The sequence below is a fragment of the Arabidopsis lyrata genome, assembly GCF_000004255.2.
Source record: "Arabidopsis lyrata subsp. lyrata unplaced genomic scaffold ARALYscaffold_8, whole genome shotgun sequence".
NCBI lineage: Eukaryota > Viridiplantae > Streptophyta > Magnoliopsida > Brassicales > Brassicaceae > Arabidopsis > Arabidopsis lyrata.
The window spans coordinates 14,778,478-14,799,712 of NW_003302548.1; the positions used below are offsets into that span (position 1 = coordinate 14,778,478).

At 32.0% G+C, this 21,235-nt stretch overlaps 6 protein-coding genes across 8 annotated transcripts; 3 read left to right on the forward strand and 3 right to left on the reverse strand.

Annotated features, from left to right (window-relative positions):
* The first annotated feature begins 956 nt into the window (after window positions 1–956).
* LOC9300212 (putative defensin-like protein 270) lies at window positions 957–1,727 on the forward strand. The gene is made up of 2 exons (XM_002864090.2): window positions 957–1,364; window positions 1,513–1,727. Exons 1-2 carry the CDS (start codon window positions 1,289–1,291, stop codon window positions 1,659–1,661), a joined length of 225 nt encoding a protein of 74 aa, XP_002864136.1. The 5' UTR covers window positions 957–1,288; the 3' UTR covers window positions 1,662–1,727.
* A 2,001-nt stretch (window positions 1,728–3,728) lies between these two features.
* Window positions 3,729–6,502, forward strand: LOC9300213. Its single transcript, XM_002864091.2, has 4 exons — window positions 3,729–4,440; window positions 4,547–4,614; window positions 4,705–5,646; window positions 5,732–6,502. Exons 1-4 carry the CDS (start codon window positions 4,254–4,256, stop codon window positions 6,323–6,325), a joined length of 1,791 nt encoding a protein of 596 aa, XP_002864137.1. The 5' UTR covers window positions 3,729–4,253; the 3' UTR covers window positions 6,326–6,502.
* Window positions 6,503–6,711: 209 nt separating this feature from the next.
* LOC9300214 (MADS-box protein AGL72) lies at window positions 6,712–9,959 on the reverse strand. 2 transcript variants are annotated; one of them, XM_021016356.1, is made up of 8 exons: window positions 9,856–9,959; window positions 9,257–9,450; window positions 8,220–8,304; window positions 7,772–7,833; window positions 7,566–7,665; window positions 7,407–7,448; window positions 7,271–7,312; window positions 6,712–7,001 (listed from the first exon to the last, which is right to left on the reverse strand). In XM_021016356.1, exons 2-8 carry the CDS (start codon window positions 9,436–9,438, stop codon window positions 6,918–6,920), a joined length of 597 nt encoding a protein of 198 aa, XP_020872015.1. In that variant the 5' UTR covers window positions 9,439–9,450; window positions 9,856–9,959; the 3' UTR covers window positions 6,712–6,917. The 2 variants fall into 2 exon arrangements, with proteins under 2 accessions (XP_020872015.1, XP_002865878.1); XM_002865832.2 differs by lacking the exon at window positions 9,856–9,959 and adding an exon at window positions 9,647–9,810.
* A 2,039-nt stretch (window positions 9,960–11,998) lies between these two features.
* LOC9301953 (MADS-box protein AGL71) lies at window positions 11,999–15,581 on the reverse strand. Of its 2 annotated transcripts, XM_021016353.1 has the most exons (8): window positions 15,414–15,581; window positions 14,827–15,013; window positions 13,736–13,820; window positions 13,543–13,604; window positions 13,334–13,433; window positions 13,192–13,233; window positions 13,048–13,089; window positions 11,999–12,283 (listed from the first exon to the last, which is right to left on the reverse strand). In XM_021016353.1, the coding sequence occupies exons 1-8, from the start codon at window positions 15,565–15,567 to the stop codon at window positions 12,137–12,139; spliced, it is 819 nt and encodes a 272-aa protein (XP_020872012.1). In that variant the 5' UTR covers window positions 15,568–15,581; the 3' UTR covers window positions 11,999–12,136. The 2 variants fall into 2 exon arrangements, with proteins under 2 accessions (XP_020872012.1, XP_020872013.1); XM_021016354.1 differs by lacking the exon at window positions 15,414–15,581 and having other exon boundaries at window positions 14,827–15,399.
* A 1,211-nt stretch (window positions 15,582–16,792) lies between these two features.
* LOC9301954 lies at window positions 16,793–18,320 on the forward strand. Its single transcript, XM_002864092.2, has 4 exons — window positions 16,793–16,957; window positions 17,193–17,440; window positions 17,763–17,982; window positions 18,070–18,320. The coding sequence occupies exons 1-4, from the start codon at window positions 16,865–16,867 to the stop codon at window positions 18,190–18,192; spliced, it is 684 nt and encodes a 227-aa protein (XP_002864138.1). The 5' UTR covers window positions 16,793–16,864; the 3' UTR covers window positions 18,193–18,320.
* A 90-nt stretch (window positions 18,321–18,410) lies between these two features.
* Window positions 18,411–19,984, reverse strand: LOC9300215 (peroxidase 66). The gene is made up of 3 exons (XM_002865834.2): window positions 19,697–19,984; window positions 19,408–19,596; window positions 18,411–19,166 (listed from the first exon to the last, which is right to left on the reverse strand). Exons 1-3 carry the CDS (start codon window positions 19,907–19,909, stop codon window positions 18,600–18,602), a joined length of 969 nt encoding a protein of 322 aa, XP_002865880.1. The 5' UTR covers window positions 19,910–19,984; the 3' UTR covers window positions 18,411–18,599.
* Window positions 19,985–21,235: the final 1,251 nt, after the last annotated feature.

Sequence of the window (21,235 nt, forward strand, 5' to 3'; positions counted from 1 at the left end):
AAAGATAATATTGAATAAGCTCTTATAAAATCGATTTTTCAACACTTATGAATACTACCGTTTAAAATTATGACTACATATGCTTATAATTTCCTTTCTAATTTAAAGATTAATAGCTATGTGAACTAACTATTTACATAAACAATGAATAAATCAAATTATCAAAATGGATGCAAGAGATATAAATGATAATTTAACATAACATCCATGATATAAATAGGGTGATTTTGTAAACTACCATGTTTTTTAAGATAACAAAATATTATCTCAACTCTCTAATTTTTTTCACTCCTTGTCCACCGTCTTTTTTTTTTTTTTACACAAAGTCCTCTCATTATTTTCCCAATATCCCTGGAAATGTTAATTCACAAGCCTTTCAAATATATTGATAATGTTTTGTCAATTCATATGATTCATTTAAACATGTAAATTACAACTTTTTAAGTCATTGTAGAGAATAAATAAATTGGAAGATTTTTTTTGCTAATACTTTTAGTGAATAATATGGAAGATTTTTTTGTTAATACTTTCTTTATAATTAATACAAGTTCTAATATGTTTTAGGTTAAACTAATTTATTTTTCTTACGATAAAATATATTCAAACTATTCCCACGCATCGCGTGGGTCTTTTTCTAGTTATACATATTTTATAGTTACATCATTTTGTATGATCAAAAAATAACATTATACTTAATTCACTTTGTTTATCTTATGTAGAATTAATGTATAATTATTACATATAAATTTAAATAAATAATTTTTATAATAATAATTGAATAAAAGAAAGCAATCAGATTCTGAATATGTTACCATATTATCATGCTAATAAGATTTGAAAAGTAACTCTATTTAGTTAGATGATCTATTTATATTGGTAAGAATAACTTGTGTCAAAATGAGTATAACATATGTACATCTAACTAAGGTAAACAAAATCTTATATCAAACAATTTTTTTTGATATATATTAAATTTGATGCAAAATTTAGATGATATTAACTATTAAGGATATCATAATATCCATGATTGCTTGTGTCAAGGATCTATTTATGTACACTCGCATATTCTCATTAATCACTCTGTAATATCATGATCCCTGTATAAATACTCAATCTCTGTATTATTCTAAATCATCATATTTAACATCTTTAATAGTATCAGAGCATTATATGCTCCCAATGATTTGAAAATTCATCTATAAAAGAACCAGCAATTTTCGTTTCATTCACTAAGGAGATTTACAAAACATTTCATAGTAATTTATATTGTAGAGAAATTTATCAAAAGATGATGTCTTCGAAGTGTCATTTTGTTGCTCTTCTCTTGATCACTATTTCTCTCATTGTTAATGTTCAATCTACTCGTAAGTTTTTTTTTTCATACTAGAAAATAGCATATTTTCCAGTATATATAGTTATAATCAATTTTTCTAATATATATAATATCCTAAAAAACTTATAATAATTTTAAGTAATTAATATATTTATAATTTGTTTGATATAATATAACAGGGATTATGGATGATTCAAGCGATTGTGTATTCAAAGGACCATGTCAAAGGAGGTCAGATTGTTACAAAAGGTGTGGAGTGAAACCACCTTCTAGAACTGCTTTGTGTCAACCTATGGGACTCCACGGACTTGTATGTTGTTGTCTCTAAAAATCTGCAACTGAATATGATTGACAATATGTTCAAGGTTTGAAATAAAATATTATATCATCTAAATAATTACCCAATGTATTATTATTTTCATATTACATGTCTCAGTATGTATGCAAATCGAACTAGACAGTAAATATAAAATAAAACTTTGTATGACTGTATGAGATTATTATCTAAGAATGTTTTGATTTGCTTAAGACTTAAGCAACATGTTGTTAGGTAAACAGTTTATGTTATAGCTAGCTGGAAAGATGTTTGTAATTTAAATAAGATGTGTACCATACATATTACAATTTTCTTAAGTTTCCAACCTAATTTGGTAATATTAATGAATGTTTCAGAAATTTTCTGAACATGTTCGATAATTTTAACCAAGAAAAATAAATAACGACTTGTGTTCACTGATATTTTTGGGGTCGATTAAAAGTGCTACCCCAAATCAGGTTAGTCCAACTCTTAAAATATTATTGTGCTAACTGCTAAAAAAACAAATTTTGTGATGAGACTGGGCTAATCCACTTACGTTAAGTTAATTAGACTGTCAATTAATTTTGAAAATGCTAGTTACTAAATAACAATAAAAAGTTACATCAGCAAAATAAAAAATTTACATGTGTTAGATAAATAATTATGTTTTATTACACGGTTGGGTTGTTGAAATTCCCTTGGTCCAATATTTGATCAAGGTTAAATTAAAATTTATACACCAAATTTGTGCATGTAGAACTATTCATATATTATGGATTTGCATAACTGTTGATGAAGGTAATCTGTATACTATTCTTCTACATTTACAAGAATATATTATGTGAAACGCTCCCACATACTTGGTCGTTCTATAAATTGATTTGACATTTGAATTTGTATTTTCCTTTGCACCAATTAATCCCCAAAAACACTATTTGTCATGCCCTTGTAACTACTGTGATGGATAATAGTTGGACCGTTTCAAACATTTTATACATTCTAAAACAAAAAATACAGTCTTTATATGATTCTACTTTTAAGAGTATATTATAATATAAGAAATGTGATTTTCCACAGTTCAAAATTTCTTTCAAACCAATTAAAATTCTCGACAATTATTATTTTTTGCTAAAAAAATTAGTAGTTACAAAAATGAGTCTGGTCTCCATTTGTTTTACCAAATTATATTATTAAAAGAGTCATAGACTCTCTTAAAGTAGAGGCAATGTGGGGCTGCCTCTACTTGTATATGTGTAAAACACACATTTGGTTAATTGTGTAAGAACCTAATGATCTTGATAAAAAGCATGTGACTTAACATGACTATGAAAAAACAAACAAAGCTTTATATGAAAAGAAAAGTTCAACTTCCAATTCTATAGAGACTAGTGTAATAACTTGAACCAAATTATTTTTAGTAACATGATGGGGTTTCTAAAAGCGTGGAAAGATAATTTAAACTTAAGTTAAATGCAATCTAGACACAACTTTAATTATTGTCAACGCTCTCAAAACTCGTCATTAATACAATAGAATAGAATTATCATAATGTCCAGCTAAAGATAATTTTCTTTTATCCTTTTCATATACATACAATAATAGTATTCACTCCGTTTCAAAATATAAGCCGTTTTAACTAAAAGCACGTCGATTAAGAAGATCTACTTTTTAAAAGTTCAGTCAATCATAAAAGAGACTGCATAATAAAAATAATCATAAAATATTAAAGTAATATATAATTTGCATAGAAACTTGAAAACGACTTATATTTTGAAACAAAAAAGTTTCTTCAAAACGTCTTATATTTTGAAACGGAGGAAAAAGTACTTAGTAAAAAAGAGTTAAACGTGTAAAAAAAATGTCCCCCAAAGAAAACAAAAGGATCAGCCCAAAAAACCTCAAAAGACATAAATCCTAGAAAATACAAAGACATCGAAGGTCTACACAATAGTTGAAAATTGTGGTTATGTATGTGTGTATGCATTGTACATTAACCTAACTAACCATCTCGGTACCATGAAACAAACTGCTTACATATAGTGAGAACTGAGAATATTCTGTTACGTAAGCCAAAAATGAAAAAGAAAAAGGTTCACGAGTTTGAAAATCCCCAAGGGAAAAAATTTCAAAATTAAGTAGACAAAGAAGAGAGAGAGACTTGAATGATATTGTAAAACACTCAAGCTGTCTGATTGATTCCTAGAGAGAGATGTGTGGCCATCGTTATCTAATAACTCCTACTTACTAACTATTTTACAGTTTCATAAAATCCGTAATAATTACTATCTTCTTCTTTGAATCACATTTTCTGTCACATTAAATATTCTTCACCATCCTCATGTTCGATTCCCAATGTAAGAGAGAGAGAGAGAGAGAGAGAGAGAGAGAGAGAATTGCAGAGAAGATAGCTGCTTCCAACATCTCTTGTCTGGTAATTTAAAACTCAAGAACCAAAAACAGAAACTAAAAGCAACTCAAGATTAGATTAAACTTAGCCACCTTTTGCTTGGGTTTTTGTTCCATCCACCATTCTTCTTAAAACTTTTTCTTGTCAGTCCATATTCACTGCGTTACAAAAGTTTAAGATTCAAAAAAAAGTTGTAAGACTTTTTCTTACTCAAAATGGGAAGAGACTGCCGCATATTCGATGACGGTCACGGTGGTGGCCGCGGTGGAGCCTTCTCTTCCTCAAGGTCAAAGAAAACAGCAAATGGATGCATGGCTGCTTTTTTCCACTTATTTGATTTTCAACATTTTTACTTTCACTCTCATCATCACCTCACCATTGATTCTCCTTCAAGTTCTAAAGGTATATGTACTCTTTTTTTCTCAAACTGTTTAACTTGAATTTCGTAAACATTTTTGTAGGGTTTTGAGACATACTAAAGTGTTGTTGTTCTTGTGAAATTTTGCAGGCTTGAAGTTGATAGAAGAGACTCTGCCATCAACAACTTACAAAGACAAACAAAGTTTGAACATTCCAGTAAGTAAAAAATTTAAAAAATGGAATTTACTAATTTGTCTGATGTGTTTTGGTTGAGATAGTTTTCTGATAATGACCTTGAAATTGTAGGTAAGCATGAGAGTGAGAACAGAGACAGGGACAAAGAGTTCAAGACTCAGAGCTCTAGCGACTGATACTTCAACTTCTTCATCTGAAATCTGTAACTCACCAGGAAGCAAAACACCAAACTTGGTGGCTAGACTAATGGGTCTTGATCTTCTTCCTGACAAAACTGACCTAAACCATTCACTGTCAGATCTTCATACAATGTCAAGTCATCATATCACAAGCCATAGACTTTCCAAGAAAGGCACACGATCTTTACCGGTGAGCCCTAGAATCTCCTCTGCTCGGAAATCGGATTTCGACATTCATCGCCTCTCTCTTCAGCTAAACAAAGAGAAAGAGTTTGGATGTTCAAAGCTGAAACAAGATCAAGAGGAGAGTCAAGAGGAGATTCATAGTCCGAGAGATTACGCGAGGCAGATAGTTAAACAAATCAAAGAGAGAGTCGTCACAAGAAGAGTCGTCGGTATGGATATAACAAACTCGGTGAAGAACAGAGAAGCAAGACCATCACATGAGCTTAGAAGAGACACAACAGTTTCTTGTTCACCAAGAACTAGGTTTTCAGATAAAGAGAACAAACAAAGCACCAGTCACAAACCTAATTCCTCATCTTCTTCCAGACCAGAACCGATCGTTCAGAAGCCAAAGCCAACAACAGCAATTCTTGATTCAGTGTCAAAAGCCTCTGGAGAGAAACAGAGCAAGGACAGAGTAAAACAAAGGCAACTAAAACCAATCAACCTATGCAAGAAGGCAGAGAGTGAAACAAAACGTCCCATAAACCCTTCTCCTACATCAGATATTCGAAACAGGAAGCGAGAGGCTTTCTTGTCTGAATCGAGAGACGTGAAAGCCAAGCCTTTACACAAGAAGAAGTTCAAGAAAATACCAAAGTCAAATGATCTTGAAAACATCTCTGCCACAAGACCTCCTCATAAACAGGTACAATCTAATTCAAGTTTCTCTCTGTCTCTAACACACTAAATCCTCAACCTCTGATAATCCTCTTTTCGTGTTTTTTTTCAAGATTAACGAAAGAGATCGACTAATATCGAATGAAGTAGCATCGATTCGCTCTAGTTTGATGCACAAAATCGAGAAGACTAGTCCACAAGTAGCGAGGAATCAAAAATTAGACGATGCTGCCACTGGAATCGATTCTGAACAAGACTACATCACAAGAATATTGAATCTTGTGGGAATCAAGAATGACACATCAACAACAATGCTAGATCCTTCGATTTTCCACAAACTGGAGCAGTTTGGAGATTATCCATCAGGAAGATTGGTTTTGCGATGCAATCGGAGGCTACTGTTTGATCTAGTGAACGAGGTTCTGATTGAAAACGTGGCGAAAAAACGCGAAAACTATCCGGGACCGGAGCTAATCAGCGAGCTTTGTTCCGCTGTTCCGAGATATAGTAGTAAGTGTTGTCCCCTTCCTGAAGAGACTGCTTTAATGGACGTGAAACATCTTGTAGAGAAGAAGAAGCTTGAAGAGGAAGGAGAAGAGATCATTGCAGAGATTGAGCGGGAGATCATAGACAAGCTCGTGCGAGAAACTTGGTCTGAATTGAGTCTTAACCAGAGACTAAGCAAAACGACGTCGGTAGTGATATAATTTGTGGGCCTATAAGAATTAGAAATTTCTTATAGTTGGGCTTACGCTTTGCGAGTAATAAGTATTAGGATAGTTTCTTTATTGGGCCGCTTGTATTAATTCTGTAATTCCCACAGGCCATAGGTGTTTGTATAAAAAAAATATGAATGAATCATTATATTTTCTTAAACCAAAAAAAAAAAAAAAAACATGAATCGTTATATGTTGGTAAAAAACACCTTACCAAAAAAAGACATGGTAAAAAACATACCAGAAACTGTTATAACATATCATTTTTGGGTTGATAAACTGAAAATCCTCTATCGCAATTCATAACAAATTTTATTGTTTGTTTCTATATAGTAGCAAATTAGTAATTCTTTCCACACAAAGAACAGTTTTGAATATACTAGAATAAATAAAAATCGGTTTTACAAAACAAAAACAGAAATTTAAGAGCTTACATTATCTTACATCCACGGATAAAAGCATAGTTAGAAGTTAGAACTCTTACACATTACATTACTAAAAGAGAAGTGATTGAAACACTATTAACATAACAATAATTGAGATAGATAGCTAGAAAATGAGGTTTAACGACCAAGGACGATTTTTATGGTAATCCAATAAATAGATCAGTTTCCACATCCTCTTTCTCTTTGTTTCCCGACGGCATCCCCATTGGCCTTTCTCCAACCTGACATAAGAGTATACATTATTTTCTTAGTTTGGATACACAATTATGGTAAAAGAAAACTATATAATTAGGTAAATATCCACAAAACAAGACATTGTTGGTTAAAGCATAATACGCCATATTCCAATTTCCTCCGTACATGAGTTGAACTACTTTTGTTAATGAAAATGGGTTCAAGTTACAATGTTTATATCCATTTGTACGCATTTATGACTATATAAATATATGCACCCATATAGGTAATAGAAATTGGACCATATGGTACATACCCTTCGACAAAGCCTGACTCTCTCGTCCTTGAGTTCCCTCTCCTAATTTATAAAGAAGAGAGATCAATTATAAAAAAAAAAAAAACATGGCAAAGGACAAGAGATTCAAACAAAATCAAATTGTAATTATTCTAACCTTGGCTTTTAGTTTCTCTAGCTCATCTTCATATAACTTAGCCTACCAATAACAACCAATATAGAATCCAAAAGAAAACTAAGCAATCACACAATTTTGAAAGTAAAAATGAAATGTGTATATATTAATTTTCTGGTTAATGCATTTTGTATATGTTACCTTTCTTAATCTAACAATATGAAGGCTTTTCTCTACCTGTGTGGCTATCTCCTGAAGTTCTTTTACCGAACAAGAAGCCAAACTTTGTCCCATCATCTTCCTAAGAAAGCCACATTTTGTAAATTAACACACATCCTTTAATAACTACTTGAAAATAAACTCTTATCATTAACAATGTAGAAGAAAAATGACACTGATATACAAACCGGTTATGGACTTCAAGCACTTCAATCTTTTTCACCGTTGTCACCATTTCCTTCTTTAGCCCCTGTATACCCAAAATAGTTTCACAAAAATAAAGCCAAAATGTGACTCGATTTATTTTCAACTTAAGTTTGACATGATGCAAAAGGTTTGTAATGTTGGTTGATAATTGAGTTTTCAGTTAACGGTTATAAGTTTGTGTTGTTTCACTCAAAAGTCACAAGTAGGAAGAGACACAACTCTTCATATGTTGTGTCTATTTGTTTTCTATTTAAACTCATTGTATTATCATGTAAATAACAAGACGTTTCAATTTACTAAAAGTTTTCTATTTCGTTCTTGTCTTTTTCAAAAGAGAACAGATAATTTCTTATCTCTTACTCTGTTTCTTCATCCTCTCAAAACACCAACATGTAAGGCATCGATGTAATTAATTAACTAGAAAGGAACCTGCACATATTGCTCTATAGGATGTGCTTCTGCAACAAAGTACTCCCTCTTGTACTCAGCGTATCGCTTGATCATATTCCTGATACTAAGACAATTCTCAAGAAAATCTTCATTAGTTTGTGAGGTTTATAGAAGAATATGTGAATACTCGCTCGCATGGTTAGTCATGTTATTCCATCAATGGCTCTTCATAATCACTACGGATATTATACTAGACAAGGTCTTATATATTTGTAGAGATAAACTAGACATTTGTTGGGTATATATATATATATATATATATATATATATATACATAATATGAGTGTCTGAATATACTAGAAATAAACCTAGGTAGATATGAATAAAAAGTATCCATGATTGATACATATATTGTTATGTTATGAAAATCATTCTCAAACGACCATATATATGCCGCCTACATAGTGTGTCGTCCGACCTTAACGAGTAGACCATGGGAAACATAAAATATATAACTTGGACTCTAAACATGAACAATATATATATGAACATACTTGAAGAAAGAATCATATACAAAAATTAGTTTGGGCGAAACACTAATCTATTCTCATATACACGACATGATGGATTTTGTTTACATATGTACTTAAATAAAAAGTATCCATGATTGATACATATATTGTTATGTTATGAAAATCATTCTCAAACGACCATATATATGCCGCCTACATAGTGTGTCGTCCGACCTTAACGAGTAGACCATGGGAAACATAAAATATATAACTTGGACTCTAAACATGAACAATATATATATGAACATACTTGAAGAAAGAATCATATACAAAAATTAGTTTGGACAAAACACTAATCTATTCTCATATATACACGAAAGAGGCATATTTTGGGCTAACAACTTCAACAAGCAAAATCTTACCTAGTTATCTCTAGTACTATTTGGTCAGAAAGATCTTAAACTACACAAGTACTAATTAGACAACAAATTCAACATCATGAAAAAATATTGAAATAGTATATCGATTGGAGTAATTAATCAAGCTGAAATTAAGAAATCTTACTCGGAGCTAGCGAATTCATATAATCTTCCTTTCTGAGAGAAGATCATTGCTGCGACTTGAGCATCACATAGAACAGAAAGCTCATGAGCCTTCTTAAAGAGACCACTCCTTCGTTTGGAAAACGTGACTTGTCTACTTGTTACGTTCTCGATCTTCTTGATCTCAATCTTTCCTCTCACCATTTCAATGAATTCCTACAAAACCAATCCAGATTTGCTTAGAAATTTATGGAAACCCTAACTAAATGTGAAAGATTTGCTGGCAGATCAGAGAAACAAAGTCACAAGCTAGAATTCAAAAGTCATAGCCCAGAAATGGTTTCTTGATTGAAACCAACCCAAAGTCATAGCCCAGAAATGATTTCTTGATTAATCAGTGTGAGAACTTTACCAAGAAAATACGGGAAAAATCTGAGAAGCAAGAGTAAACTCCTAAAATCCCTTTTAAGAGCTAGCTAGTTTTGTCGAGATTCGCTTTAAATATTCACTCAAGAAGACGAATTTGGATAGATAAGGAATAATTTACACAAGAAGGAAAAAAGAAACATAATTTGGTGGAAAGTAAAATCCTTAATTTTAACAGAGAAGATTTGTGTTTACCTCTCTTTAGGCTCTTAGCGAAGGAGCCACAAACCCTAAAGTCTAATCTGTTGTTAAACAAAAAGAAAGAATCTGCCTTCTTTCATTTGGTAACGTTTTTTTTTCCCATTAGCACACGTAGGGAAAAGTAAGTAAGGAAAAAATAGACAAAGAGTTTTCGTAAAACCGGACCGGCTGAATCGGTTCTAATTCATGTGGGTCAATAAATTTGTAGAAACTTTTTTTTTAACAATGACAAAATATAATTACATGATTTACATCCATTATATTATTATTACTAGATTTTAATCCGCTGTATACCGCGAGATAATTTATTTTTTAAATTTAGTATAAAAATATTTTGTAAATTGTATCTCCTTATAAAATATTTATTTATATTATAGTTGATAATTGTTATTAAGTAACAATATACCACGAGTCCACGAGACAATTGTTAATAAACTGAAGATTTAACCCGTATTAAAGCGGCATGTTAATGATATTTATAAATATTGATTCAAATTCGTCCGCCATATAAACCTGTTCCGAAATATAACTTGTTATGTAATTTCTTAACCCGTCCCTGATTTGTTTTTATTAAAAAAATTTAATGATTATTTACTATATATAAAAGTTTAGAAATCATAGCATTCTCTAAGTCATTTATATTTTAATAAACTGAAGATTTAATCTGTATTAAAGCGGCATCTTAATGATATTTTAAAATTTTATAAATATTGATTCAAACTCGTCCACCATATAACTTTGTTCCGAAATATAACCCGTTCTGTAACTTTTTAACCAGTCTCGTGATTTGTTTTCTAAAAGTAATAATTTTTAAAATTTAACGATTATTTATTATATATAAAAGTTTACAAATTGTATCATTTTCTATGATATTTATATTTTATAGTTTACAATTGTTATTAAGTAACATTATACCATGGGACAATTTTTGGGTTTATACAATCTTTTCTAAATGAGATTCATTTAATATTTATAATATTGGTGGTATTAAAATAAAATTAAGGATTTAATCCGTATTGAAGCGGCATATTAATGATATTTTAAACTTTTTATTATTGTTGATTCAAAAACTCGTTCCGCCAAAAAAACTCATTTATTTTATTAAACTTAATCGATGTAGAACGTTGAACACACATTTTCGTCAATTGGATAATATATGTCTGTTTTTAAAATTTCGAATCACTGTATATGCAGAAAAAAAATTGATTTTTTTTTTTACTTTATATATTAGATGATGATTTAAAACAGTTAAAAACAAATCAAACAAAGATGATAGGAGAATCATAATTCTAAATCTTAATCAAATCTTCTAAATATCTAAATTATTATGGAATATCCGGTGTATGAGTTGGATTAAATATAACTCGTCCCAACAAACTTTTTATGACCATAATTTATAAACGGGTAGGGTATCCAAAGTATCCGAAAAAAATTTTACCCACCCGATTCAAAGGTGACTGCAAAATACTAGTATAGATGATAGTAATTTTGGATTAAAGTTCTCAATAATCTAACTACGAGCGATGTCATTACTAATTATTTTTAAAAAGGGTACAAATTATTTGTTATTTTTAGATTTATCTCTAAGCATATTTCTCTTTTCCAATTTTTGTTTTCTGATTTTATAAAATTCAGTCAATTTCAAATTCAATTTTAAAAGTTTTATTAATTTGAGCAATCTGTTTCGAAAGACTATGGAGCAAGCTGTCTGTTTGGTTGAATAATTATAGCCCTAAATCAAAAGACTTAGTATTAGATTTTGTTTTGGCCAAAGGTTGATTTTCATATTTCAATCATCATCAATGGGAAATGTAAAGGGAAAATGGACAACGTCTTCGATTGGTGCGTCGATATCATCAAATAGTTGACGTAAATCGATAAGCAATCAAATATATCCACGTGTATTATCCACTTTCCCACAAAAATCTTAGACTAAGATTTGTTTTCTAACTGATGAAAAAAAAAAAAAAGATTAGTTTTCTAACTATTCGTCTTGTTTAGTTTTGAGTTTTGACTAATTAGCTTCTTGAGAACTAAAATGTTCAATTACGGAATTGTATGAGGCTATGAGCTATAAGACGACACCAGATTAGACACATTTGCATTAGAAACAAAATGCTACACTTACTCCAAAAGATAAACTAAAATGACAGCTTGTACTTGTCAAATTATTTCCAGTTTATACACATATATTAAGAGATCGCCAGAGCACTCAGAAAACAATAAACTATATGGAAGCATTATATTGTACAAACATGGAACCGAAGTAAATATGTTATAGCCGAGTCACGGGCAATCCAATAAATAGGTCGGTTTCAACCTCTGATGAATGTTTGGTACTGCAACCACCTTCAGTTTTACCCTTATCACAGATTTGTAAAGTTGGTTGTACCACCGGTCGCATCAACATTTCTCTAATTTGCTGAAAATATAAATTAATAAGTTATTTTTCGTAATATGTATATAAAGAGAGAGGGATATAGCTCAGAGACATATATATCCATAGACCTATTATTACCTATATTTTCATTTTGATATATAAGAAATTTACTTTGTTAATTCAACCAAACCAATGTAACTCGAGGAGAGTTAGATATTAAAAAGCGACTCATAGAGGAATAATATTCCCTAACATATCTTTAGAGCAACTGATGCAAGTACTAAAATTAAAGGACAGCATGGAAAATTAAGGAAACACAAGCTCTTAACGAAACAAAATTTCCATGTTTGCGTTTACATGGAAAAATAAATTGGGGTTTTCACATTTTTGAAATAGAAAACATTTTCAATTTTCAAATTTGCAAAATGAAAACGAAAACGCCAAACACAAACGTGATTCCATTTGCGTTTACAATAAACAAATATTTTTTTTTTTAAAATGTTTAATTATGGTTATGAGACTAATTTGGCCAAAAAAGGCAAAAACATGGTAAATGTTTTTTTTTTTTTGGTGAGCAAAACATGGTAAATGTAAACGTAGATGCATGCAAACACAAACAAACAAAGCCTCAATAGTTCTACAATTGATCGGCTCTTCAATAAACCATGATTCTTCTTATAAGAAGAAGTCTTAGAAATGGAATGAAATATATATCTAAGCTTCTACATACCTAAACGAAGAGCTATATTTAACTAAAATTTATGTGTGTCTTATGTGTATCCTATGATGAGTGTGCTCGTATTTACCTCTTCACGCAGCCTTTTTCTCTCGTTCAAGAGCTCCCTCTCCTAGAATCCGAGCAAGAAAGATCGATTAAAATTACATGGAGATTATACAACCGATCCCATAAGTTAGAATTTGTATATAAGTTACTCAGATAAAAAAATTACCTTTTCTTTTAGCTTTTTCAGTTGATCTGCATATAACTCAGCCTACGCACCAAGATCAACCAATGAAGACATTATTACATCATTAACATGTGTGTATATATTAATCTATGTGTGTGTGTGTGTCTGAGTGTTTAATTTGTACCTTTCTGGACCTGACAATACGAAGGCTTTTCTCAATTTGAGTGTCTATCTCTTGAAGTTCTGTCACTGAACACGAATCCAAACCTTGCCCCAACAGCTTACTTCATATATAGTGGCATTCAAGAGATAACAAATTTTAGGACTGAAACAAAACTATAGTATATATATATACAATGGATAGAGTAACCATAGGATTAGTGAAATGTGAACCGGTGATGAACTTCAAGAAGATCAATCTTCTTCACCATTCTATTCATTTCCATCTTCAGCTCCTATACAACCCCCAAAAAATAGTCAATACTATCATCTAAATACATTTCGAGTCTATAACATAATGTACATATCAAAAACTTTAAAATAAATGAAGAAACTAAGATAAAGAATAGGTATGGATATAGAGAACCTGCAAGTATCGTTCTATTTGGGGCCTCTCTGCCACATACAAGGCATTAGTAAACTTGTCATATCTTTCTATAATCTTCTCCATCCTGAAAAGTTAATTCAAAAGAGATGCTTTCTTTATCAGTGATGCATGATGATGACATTCATGAGATTGATATATTATGTGTGAATATCCTTAAAATATATAAATACATGTTATGATCATTTAATACGGAAGTCCATGATTATCAACCAAGATTTTGGTAAAATTTGATATCTAATTTAGATAACATTATTCTATATAATCAAATTCGTTTTTGCAATCACCAAACCCAATGGAGAATTGGTTTGCTGCACAAAATTTGTCAAGCATGAAATGCAAAATGAAACAAAAGGGAACTATGCAAAATCATGAATCTCCTACTCTGTAAAAACTGTACACTATTTTTTTAGACAATTTGACCTTGACCAAAAGAAAACAAAAAGGATAACATGAACTATGTATCGACTTTTTGTTGGCTCCTATAATGAATATTCATCATGATTGAAAATCTAGTGACAAAGTTTGGATCCCCGAGAGATTTAAATTTTCTTCTCATGCATAATATATAAAACTTTCTGTACTTACATGTAACTACATTTTCGGATAGTCATTTCTTGTTGGATATTCTAAAAAAAACCATATGCCAAGTGGGTGTGTGGGTAAACAGTTTAAGTTCCAAGGTATACGAGGTTCACTGTTCAAGAAACCTCTTTTTCTGATAACCCTAATAAAATCCACTTGCTCGTGCTTGAAGAACAACTCTCTTAGTCAAACTTTCTAAGTTTGCTTAAATAAAATCAAGAAGTACTTACAAAAATTAAATTAGAATGTGACAAGACATTTCGTTGGGCAAATTCAGGAACTAGCTAGCACCAACAAAGAAAAAAGGGGTACAAATCTTTAACGTGTATATTGCAAAATCTCTAGTACGATTTCTCCAGAGAAATAGAACTATTCACTACAGTTCACTACAGAAGTTCTAAACACTCAATAAATCTAGGCGTAGAGAAGATTTTAAAAATAGACATGTGTAAAATATTTTGAAATAATTAGATGAAAGAATATCTTACTCGGAGCTAGAGTATTCGTGTAATCTTCCACTCTGAGAGAAGACAATGGCGGCGACTTGAGCATCGCATAGAACCGAAAGCTCATGAGCCTTCTTAAAGAGACCGCTCCTTCGCTTCGAAAACGTGACTTGTCTGCTCGTCACGTTCTCAATCTTCTTGATCTCAATCTTCCCTCTCACCATTGTTCCTACGATTTTCATTCCAAGATTCATCAGATTTGAAACCCTAACTAAATCCGAAAGGAAATTTCATTCAGACCAAACCAATAAATGATTTCTTGAAAAACGAGAAGGAGATTCAAAGCCAGAAGTCAAAGGTGATAAACTTGAAAAATGTTGGAAACTGAGGAGATCCAAAACCAGATTTGTCTAGATTCACTTCAAAATTAAAGCTCCATAGAACATAATTTTTTCCAGACAAAAATCAGCCGACAAAGTTAGAGAGGGATATAATTTGCAAATCTAAAAAAAAAAAAGAAGAAGAATGAAAGGAACAAAAGCTTAATAATGGCGGAAAGTAAAACCCTAAATCTAAATTTCAGAGAGAGGCATGAGCTAGATCTTATGATGATATACTCTTGTGTTTACCTCTGTGCCTCTTTGTACAGGAGCCACAAACCCTAAGTCTAAGCTTTAATTTGCTTTTTGTGTTCTGATTAATTGGACCGAGAAAAGGAAAAAGAAGAAAGAGATTTTTATTTTCTTCTTCTGGTGATGCTAGTTGGATAAATAATTGAACCATAGAGAGAATAATTCAAAACAACAAAAGAAAAAACAAGCTTCGGATTAAAGAAATGTCCATGACTTTATCTGTTTTTGGTAAAATTAAGAATCGAGAGTAGAAGGAAAAACAGGTGATTAACTAAAAAAGAAACGTTTTTTAAAATATAATCAAGGACTAATTTCTACGAAACCGGTGCTTATTTGTTTTTTTATTTGGACAAAACAGAAAGAGTGGGTGGAATAATAATAATAATAATACATCTAAAAGAATAGTGATCTTCGATTGGCGTGTCGACATCATCGTACACTGACGTGCATTGTTAACCAAATATATTAAGACACGTATGTTTTCCACTTTCCCCGAAATCACAGTCAGCTTCTGTGTAATGTGACCTCGTCTTCATCAGACAGTAATATTCCTCTTTTTGGTTTACAAAAAAAAAAAAAAAAAAAAAAAAAAAGTAATATTCCTCTTTTCTGTTGAAAGAAAAATGATAAGATTATATATATGTGTCTAAATAAGCAAAAGTGGAATAAAGTAACTCACCATTATGTCCTAAATCTCAGTCATCATAAGAAAATATGAATTCTTCTTTCTTCCTTTTTTTTTTTTGGGGTCATGGAGACTCGATCAACATTGTATAGTTTAATGATTTGTGTTAGTGTTGTCATTATGCATGTACTCGAATATATATTCGACATAATGTAAATTATTGACGACAAAAATAATCAAAAATGTAACACATGAATGATTTTATCCAAAAAAACACATTATGAATGCTCTAAGAGAGCCATATAACCTCATTCATAATTCTGGATTTGGATAGTAATGGTAAATTAATATTTTTATACATTTGATTTAGAACAGTACTCTTTTAGACTTTTACGGAATAGATAACAATTTGTAATTTATTGTCCACCATCATATATATTTGTTGTAGACATTACCTTTTGTTATCTACATTATTGCAAAACAAAACTAATGAACCAAAAATCATATACTATAATACAAAAGTCATGTTCTTTTTGTTTTTGCTAAGCCAAAAGGCCCAAAACTAACGCTTTAACTTTTGCAGTCATATGAAGTCAAACATGATCCTTAAAAGAAACACTTGTAGTAGTTGGGTCATATATACTTTTATTGGGCTTCAATATACAGGCTTGGGCTTCATCAAATAATTGAGTCTCCAGAAAATGATATTTCTGTCAAAATATATATTTGATCATTTTGAGTAAACTAAAGAAAATTAACAAATTTAAATTCCTTGAATCTAATAGTAAATCCTCCCCAGAAGAAACCCAGAAACGCGAAGACGATGGGAGACAAAGGAGAATCAATAAAATGGCCGAAGATCAAACTCAAATCGAATCTCAATGTCTCTTATCTCAAGAATCATGATCTCTTCACCGTAAGTTCCTCCCAAAATCATCAACCCATTTCATTATTTTCCCCAATTTTAGTGTAACCTAATCGGTGTTTAGCGTTTATAATATCTCCTGAAAAAAATCCTCAATAAATGTTCATCGATTTCTATGATCGGATTCTTGTAATTAACATATTATTGAAATCAAATTTATGAGCTTTCGCTTTTTTCGAATCTATATATGTTAAAGCCATGAACTTTATGTTGCTTATGGTTTCAGGTGGAGAACTGTCTCAGTTCTGATGAATCAAAGGGTTTTGTTAAAATTGCAGAGTCTCTTGGTTTCACTCACCAAGGAAGTCGTGGACCAGCCTATGGTGAAGCTTTTAGGGATAACCATCGGATCTCAGTGAACGATCCTGTCCTTGCTGATACTATATGGCAATCAGGTCTTTCTGATTTGTTTACTGATATCAAGATTAGGAGGAAGGTTGCTGTTGGCTTGAATCCTAACATTAGATTTTACAGGTCCCAACATTTTCCAAGTTTCATTCTTTGTTTCATGAGAGTGGTTAAATTGTGGAAAGATGTGCAAAAATTATTATGTTCTTGTCCTGTTTCTCCATTGGCAGTCTATGGATGTGCAAAGTTTCATTCTTTGTTTCCTGGTAATGGTTAAACTAGGGGAAGATGTGTAAAGAATATGTTCTTGTCCTGTTTCTTCATTGGCAATCTATGGATGTGTTCCTTATGCTGCTACATTGACAAAAGAATACAACTTTGTAGATTTCTTGCAAAAGTTTGTGTCACCATGTGAAGATACATGATCCTTTGTTAATTTCATATTCAGGTATAGTGCTGGTCAGCATTTTGGTCGTCACATCGATGAAAGTGCTGATCTTGAAGATGGAAAGCGGACCTATTACACATTGTTGATATATCTAAGCGGGAACGGCACGAAATCAAAATCCAAGAGCAGTTCAAGCAAGACGAATGATTCTTCTTCAGCTGAGCCTTTAGTAGGTGGCGAAACTGTCTTTTATGGTTCAAGGAACAGTATCGTAGCTGAGGTCATTAACTTTCAAATAGTTTTTTCGTCTTAATTTCATATTTTATTGATTGATATATCATCAACTAAAACTTGCTTATTACCGCAGGTAGCTCCAGTAGAAGGTATGGCTCTCTTTCACATCCATGGAGACAAGTGCATGTTGCACGAAGGAAGGAATGTCTCCAAAGGCGTCAAGTATGTGTTCCGTTCTGATGTTGTTTTTGCATGAAGAACACTGATCCAACATCTCTGTATTTTGTGTTTCTCACATTAATTAACTTCATACAACATTATGAACCATCGATTAAGCTTGTGTAGATCGCTGTTTACCTGAATCAAGCCCCCAAGTTATAACAAGCCATGAGTCATGGACTCATTTTTCTAAGTTTGTTTCATGTTAAATGACTCAGATTTGGTGACCAGTAAGTGAAATTTCGGATGAATATAAAGAGGTAAGTTCACTGAAGCAGAACACATTTACTTTTAAAGCATACTCTGCAACTCATAGAGAATTAGAAGGTTTAATAACCGATCCATAAATTGGCCGGTCTACATTATTATAATATATCAAGTATAAATGAAATCAAATTTGAAGAAAAGAATACTCTCATTTGGTTGCTTCTTAGGGTTATGCTTTTAGTTGACGAAGCGAGTGTTAACTCTCACTTGTCCGGTCTCCTTGACTCCAAAGTTTCCAAGTTTTACCATGGAAGCTGCAAACTCTCTGAAGAAAGCTTTTTGGTCTCGAGCAAACGTCTCAACGATCCACTTAGTCCGAGAATCGCCTAGAAGGGCCTGATCAGACCCAAACACTCCTTTCCCGGACAAAATCTGCTTGTAGTAAACATTGTCGAAAACCGAGGACGTAGAGTCCAAGACTGTCCCTGCGTTCTTGCCTCGGTTAGATGATCTCGGACATTTCCTTTTCAGGGTTTGTGCGAACTCATAGTTCATCGAAGGATCAATGTCGTGCAATTTGCTAAAGTTTTGAAGACGGGACTCGAAAGAAGAACAGTGAGAGAACCCTATGGTGTGGCCACCTGAGAGTGTAACCATGTCTTTCACCGACAATCCTCTTGCTGCAAAGCTTTGGATCAGTTGAGAAACATTAAACGTTGGTGCTGGGAGATTTCTAGTCTCGTTGGCTCGCGAAATTGTCCCGTCTTTTCGCCCTTTCAGTACGCTCCAATAAGGACCACCGGACTAATAAATGAAAAACATTACAAGAGGCATGGACAAATAAATCAAATAGAACAAAATTCAAACCAAAACGTTAAGACCGTAATCGAATCATATTACACAAATATAATATAGATTGGTCATAAAATATTTAAATTCTTGATTAGATTGCTTTTAAATGAACACAAAATGTAATTTAAGTGGTCTCTGTTTGGTTTTTAGTTTATAGGGATCATAAAGGGACCACTCTATTACGAATACTCACCAGGGTGACCACATCTCTGGCTGCAATGGCGATTACATCGGCACAAGACACGGTACGAGGACAAGCCTTTTCGAGCTTTCTCTTAGCATCTTCGATCACGTAAAATGACCGTACCGAGATGTTAGGAGGACCATCCTTCTCAGCTTGGTTTGACCATGTCGAATCAAGTAGAATGGACGCATCACATCCCTACAACAACACAAACCAAATAATTTACTCAAAATTCAACTTCATATCTAACTGGATAATCAATTAGCGACGATCAAAGAAAGAAGATCAAGATGCATACCCTGATGAAGCAATCGTGGAAGAACATTCTGAGGAGACGAGCAGGCACTTTGGGATCATACAAAGTAGCATTCCTAACAGTTTCAAGTATGATTTTTTCAGCAGCGGGGCACGATCGATCATAGTAATGAGCATCAAGGGCAGCTTCTGAGGGCCTAACTATCGCCAAAACCACAATGGTCATCGCGAAAATGAGTACTTTCGAGAATGCCATTTTATGGTTTTTTGTTTTTGTTTTGGGCCTCGAAAAGCACTCTTTTGGTCTTGAAGTTGTTTGAGGATTTGATGGTGAAGAAGAAGCGGGACAATTTGGCTTTTATAAGGAGAGAAATGAGAGGCTAATATTCTAGAAAATGTGTATGTGTATAGTATAACATATGCTTTAAAGTTACTCAAATTATGTGGAACAAACATACATATATTCCGGTATTCAAATTATTTTCTCCTTGAAATCGTACTTTGAGTCTAAGCATGTACTTTGGTGAAACTTAGAATATATGCAGCAGAGCTGGACAGAATCTCTTTTTTGTAACCATAAAAAAAGTGTATGCATTTGTGATTTGACCATGAATATATCTATCTATTATAACGTTTTAATTAAGGTTTTTTTTTAATAAAAGAAATGGATGTTCTTGTATTTAAAATTTATTCTACTTTTTTTAGATATATTAAGGAACCTATAATTAAGCTTAAAATAAATTTCTTTTAAGTCAAGTAACTTAGATAAAAATTGTATTTTTTTTTTATTATGTAACTTGAATTAAAAAAAATCCCATGTACTATGCAATAGAATCCAGATGGTGCCAAATAAGGAAAGAACAAGACCGGTTAAGAATCCGGATGGTGTCAAATAAACCACATGAAAAGGTGGTTGTTGTGGTTATATATCTTAGGTTTAAATATGAGTAATGAAGACTATAATCAGATGTAAAATGGTGGCATAATGTGTGTTTGTGTCTGTTTGGATAGAGTAAGATTGAAAATGAATAAAGAAGAGAATTAAACTAGAAGATGGTCAAAAAAGGGTAACTACTGTTGAGTTATGCCTATCAGTGGTTGGTTTCAATTACCTTGGCTTCGCAGTACGGTTGGTGAAGGATTTGTGGTACTATTTTTTTCTGCATCTTTTTTGTTTTGCATCTCACGTGTACGGCACTATTTGCATTGTAGTTATACGGAAATTATTATAAAAATATTCTAAAATTATTTTAGGGAATTTGATCAACTCTACTATTTTTTCACTAAAAAGTTTTTATTTCTACCATTTGATAATCCATTTTCATGTGGTATTATGATTTAAAAATACGGTTTTATCCTCAGCTGTTGTGGCAGGTTTGTGTCAGTTAAATTACAATACATGTGGACCAAAATTGAAGGGACGAATTAAAAAATCGGCGAATGATTTTAATAAATTATATTCGGGGACAATAATCAAACGAAATATAAACATCAAACAAGATAAAAAGATCGCAGTTAGAATTTGGGAGAACAAAAATCGAGGACAATGAATTAAAATCGGAGGACAAAAACCAGTTAAAAG

What these genes read in the sequence shown, in the direction of transcription:
- LOC9300212 (XM_002864090.2), top strand. Translation starts at nt 1,289, where the DNA reads ATGATGTCTTCGAAGTGTCATTTTGTTGCTCTTCTCTTGATCACTATT. An exon ending in TGTTAATGTTCAATCTACTC is followed by an intron (nt 1,365 to 1,512) that starts GTAAGTTTTTTT and finishes ATAATATAACAG; the next exon opens with GGATTATGGATGATTCAAGC.
- LOC9300213 (XM_002864091.2), top strand. Translation starts at nt 4,254, where the DNA reads ATGGGAAGAGACTGCCGCATATTCGATGACGGTCACGGTGGTGGCCGC. An exon ending in TTCTCCTTCAAGTTCTAAAG is followed by an intron (nt 4,441 to 4,546) that starts GTATATGTACTC and finishes GAAATTTTGCAG; the next exon opens with GCTTGAAGTTGATAGAAGAG. An exon ending in AACAAAGTTTGAACATTCCA is followed by an intron (nt 4,615 to 4,704) that starts GTAAGTAAAAAA and finishes TTGAAATTGTAG; the next exon opens with GTAAGCATGAGAGTGAGAAC.
- LOC9300214 (XM_021016356.1), bottom strand. Translation starts at nt 9,438, where the DNA reads ATGGTGAGAGGAAAGATTGAGATCAAGAAGATCGAGAACGTAACAAGT. An exon ending in CTATAGAGCAATATGTGCAG is followed by an intron (nt 7,834 to 8,219) that starts GTTCCTTTCTAG and finishes TTGGGTATACAG; the next exon opens with GGGCTAAAGAAGGAAATGGT. An exon ending in TAGAGAAACTAAAAGCCAAG is followed by an intron (nt 7,313 to 7,406) that starts GTTAGAATAATT and finishes TTTATAAATTAG; the next exon opens with GAGAGGGAACTCAAGGACGA.
- LOC9301953 (XM_021016353.1), bottom strand. Translation starts at nt 15,567, where the DNA reads ATGGTTCAATTATTTATCCAACTAGCATCACCAGAAGAAGAAAATAAA. An exon ending in CTGTACAAAGAGGCACAGAG is followed by an intron (nt 15,014 to 15,413) that starts GTAAACACAAGA and finishes TGAAAATCGTAG; the next exon opens with GAACAATGGTGAGAGGGAAG. An exon ending in AAATAGAACGATACTTGCAG is followed by an intron (nt 13,605 to 13,735) that starts GTTCTCTATATC and finishes GGGGTTGTATAG; the next exon opens with GAGCTGAAGATGGAAATGAA.
- LOC9301954 (XM_002864092.2), top strand. Translation starts at nt 16,865, where the DNA reads ATGGGAGACAAAGGAGAATCAATAAAATGGCCGAAGATCAAACTCAAA. An exon ending in AGAATCATGATCTCTTCACC is followed by an intron (nt 16,958 to 17,192) that starts GTAAGTTCCTCC and finishes TTATGGTTTCAG; the next exon opens with GTGGAGAACTGTCTCAGTTC. An exon ending in CCTAACATTAGATTTTACAG is followed by an intron (nt 17,441 to 17,762) that starts GTCCCAACATTT and finishes TTTCATATTCAG; the next exon opens with GTATAGTGCTGGTCAGCATT.
- LOC9300215 (XM_002865834.2), bottom strand. Translation starts at nt 19,909, where the DNA reads ATGGCATTCTCGAAAGTACTCATTTTCGCGATGACCATTGTGGTTTTG. An exon ending in TCCACGATTGCTTCATCAGG is followed by an intron (nt 19,597 to 19,696) that starts GTATGCATCTTG and finishes GTGTTGTTGTAG; the next exon opens with GGATGTGATGCGTCCATTCT. An exon ending in CCAGAGATGTGGTCACCCTG is followed by an intron (nt 19,167 to 19,407) that starts GTGAGTATTCGT and finishes TTCATTTATTAG; the next exon opens with TCCGGTGGTCCTTATTGGAG.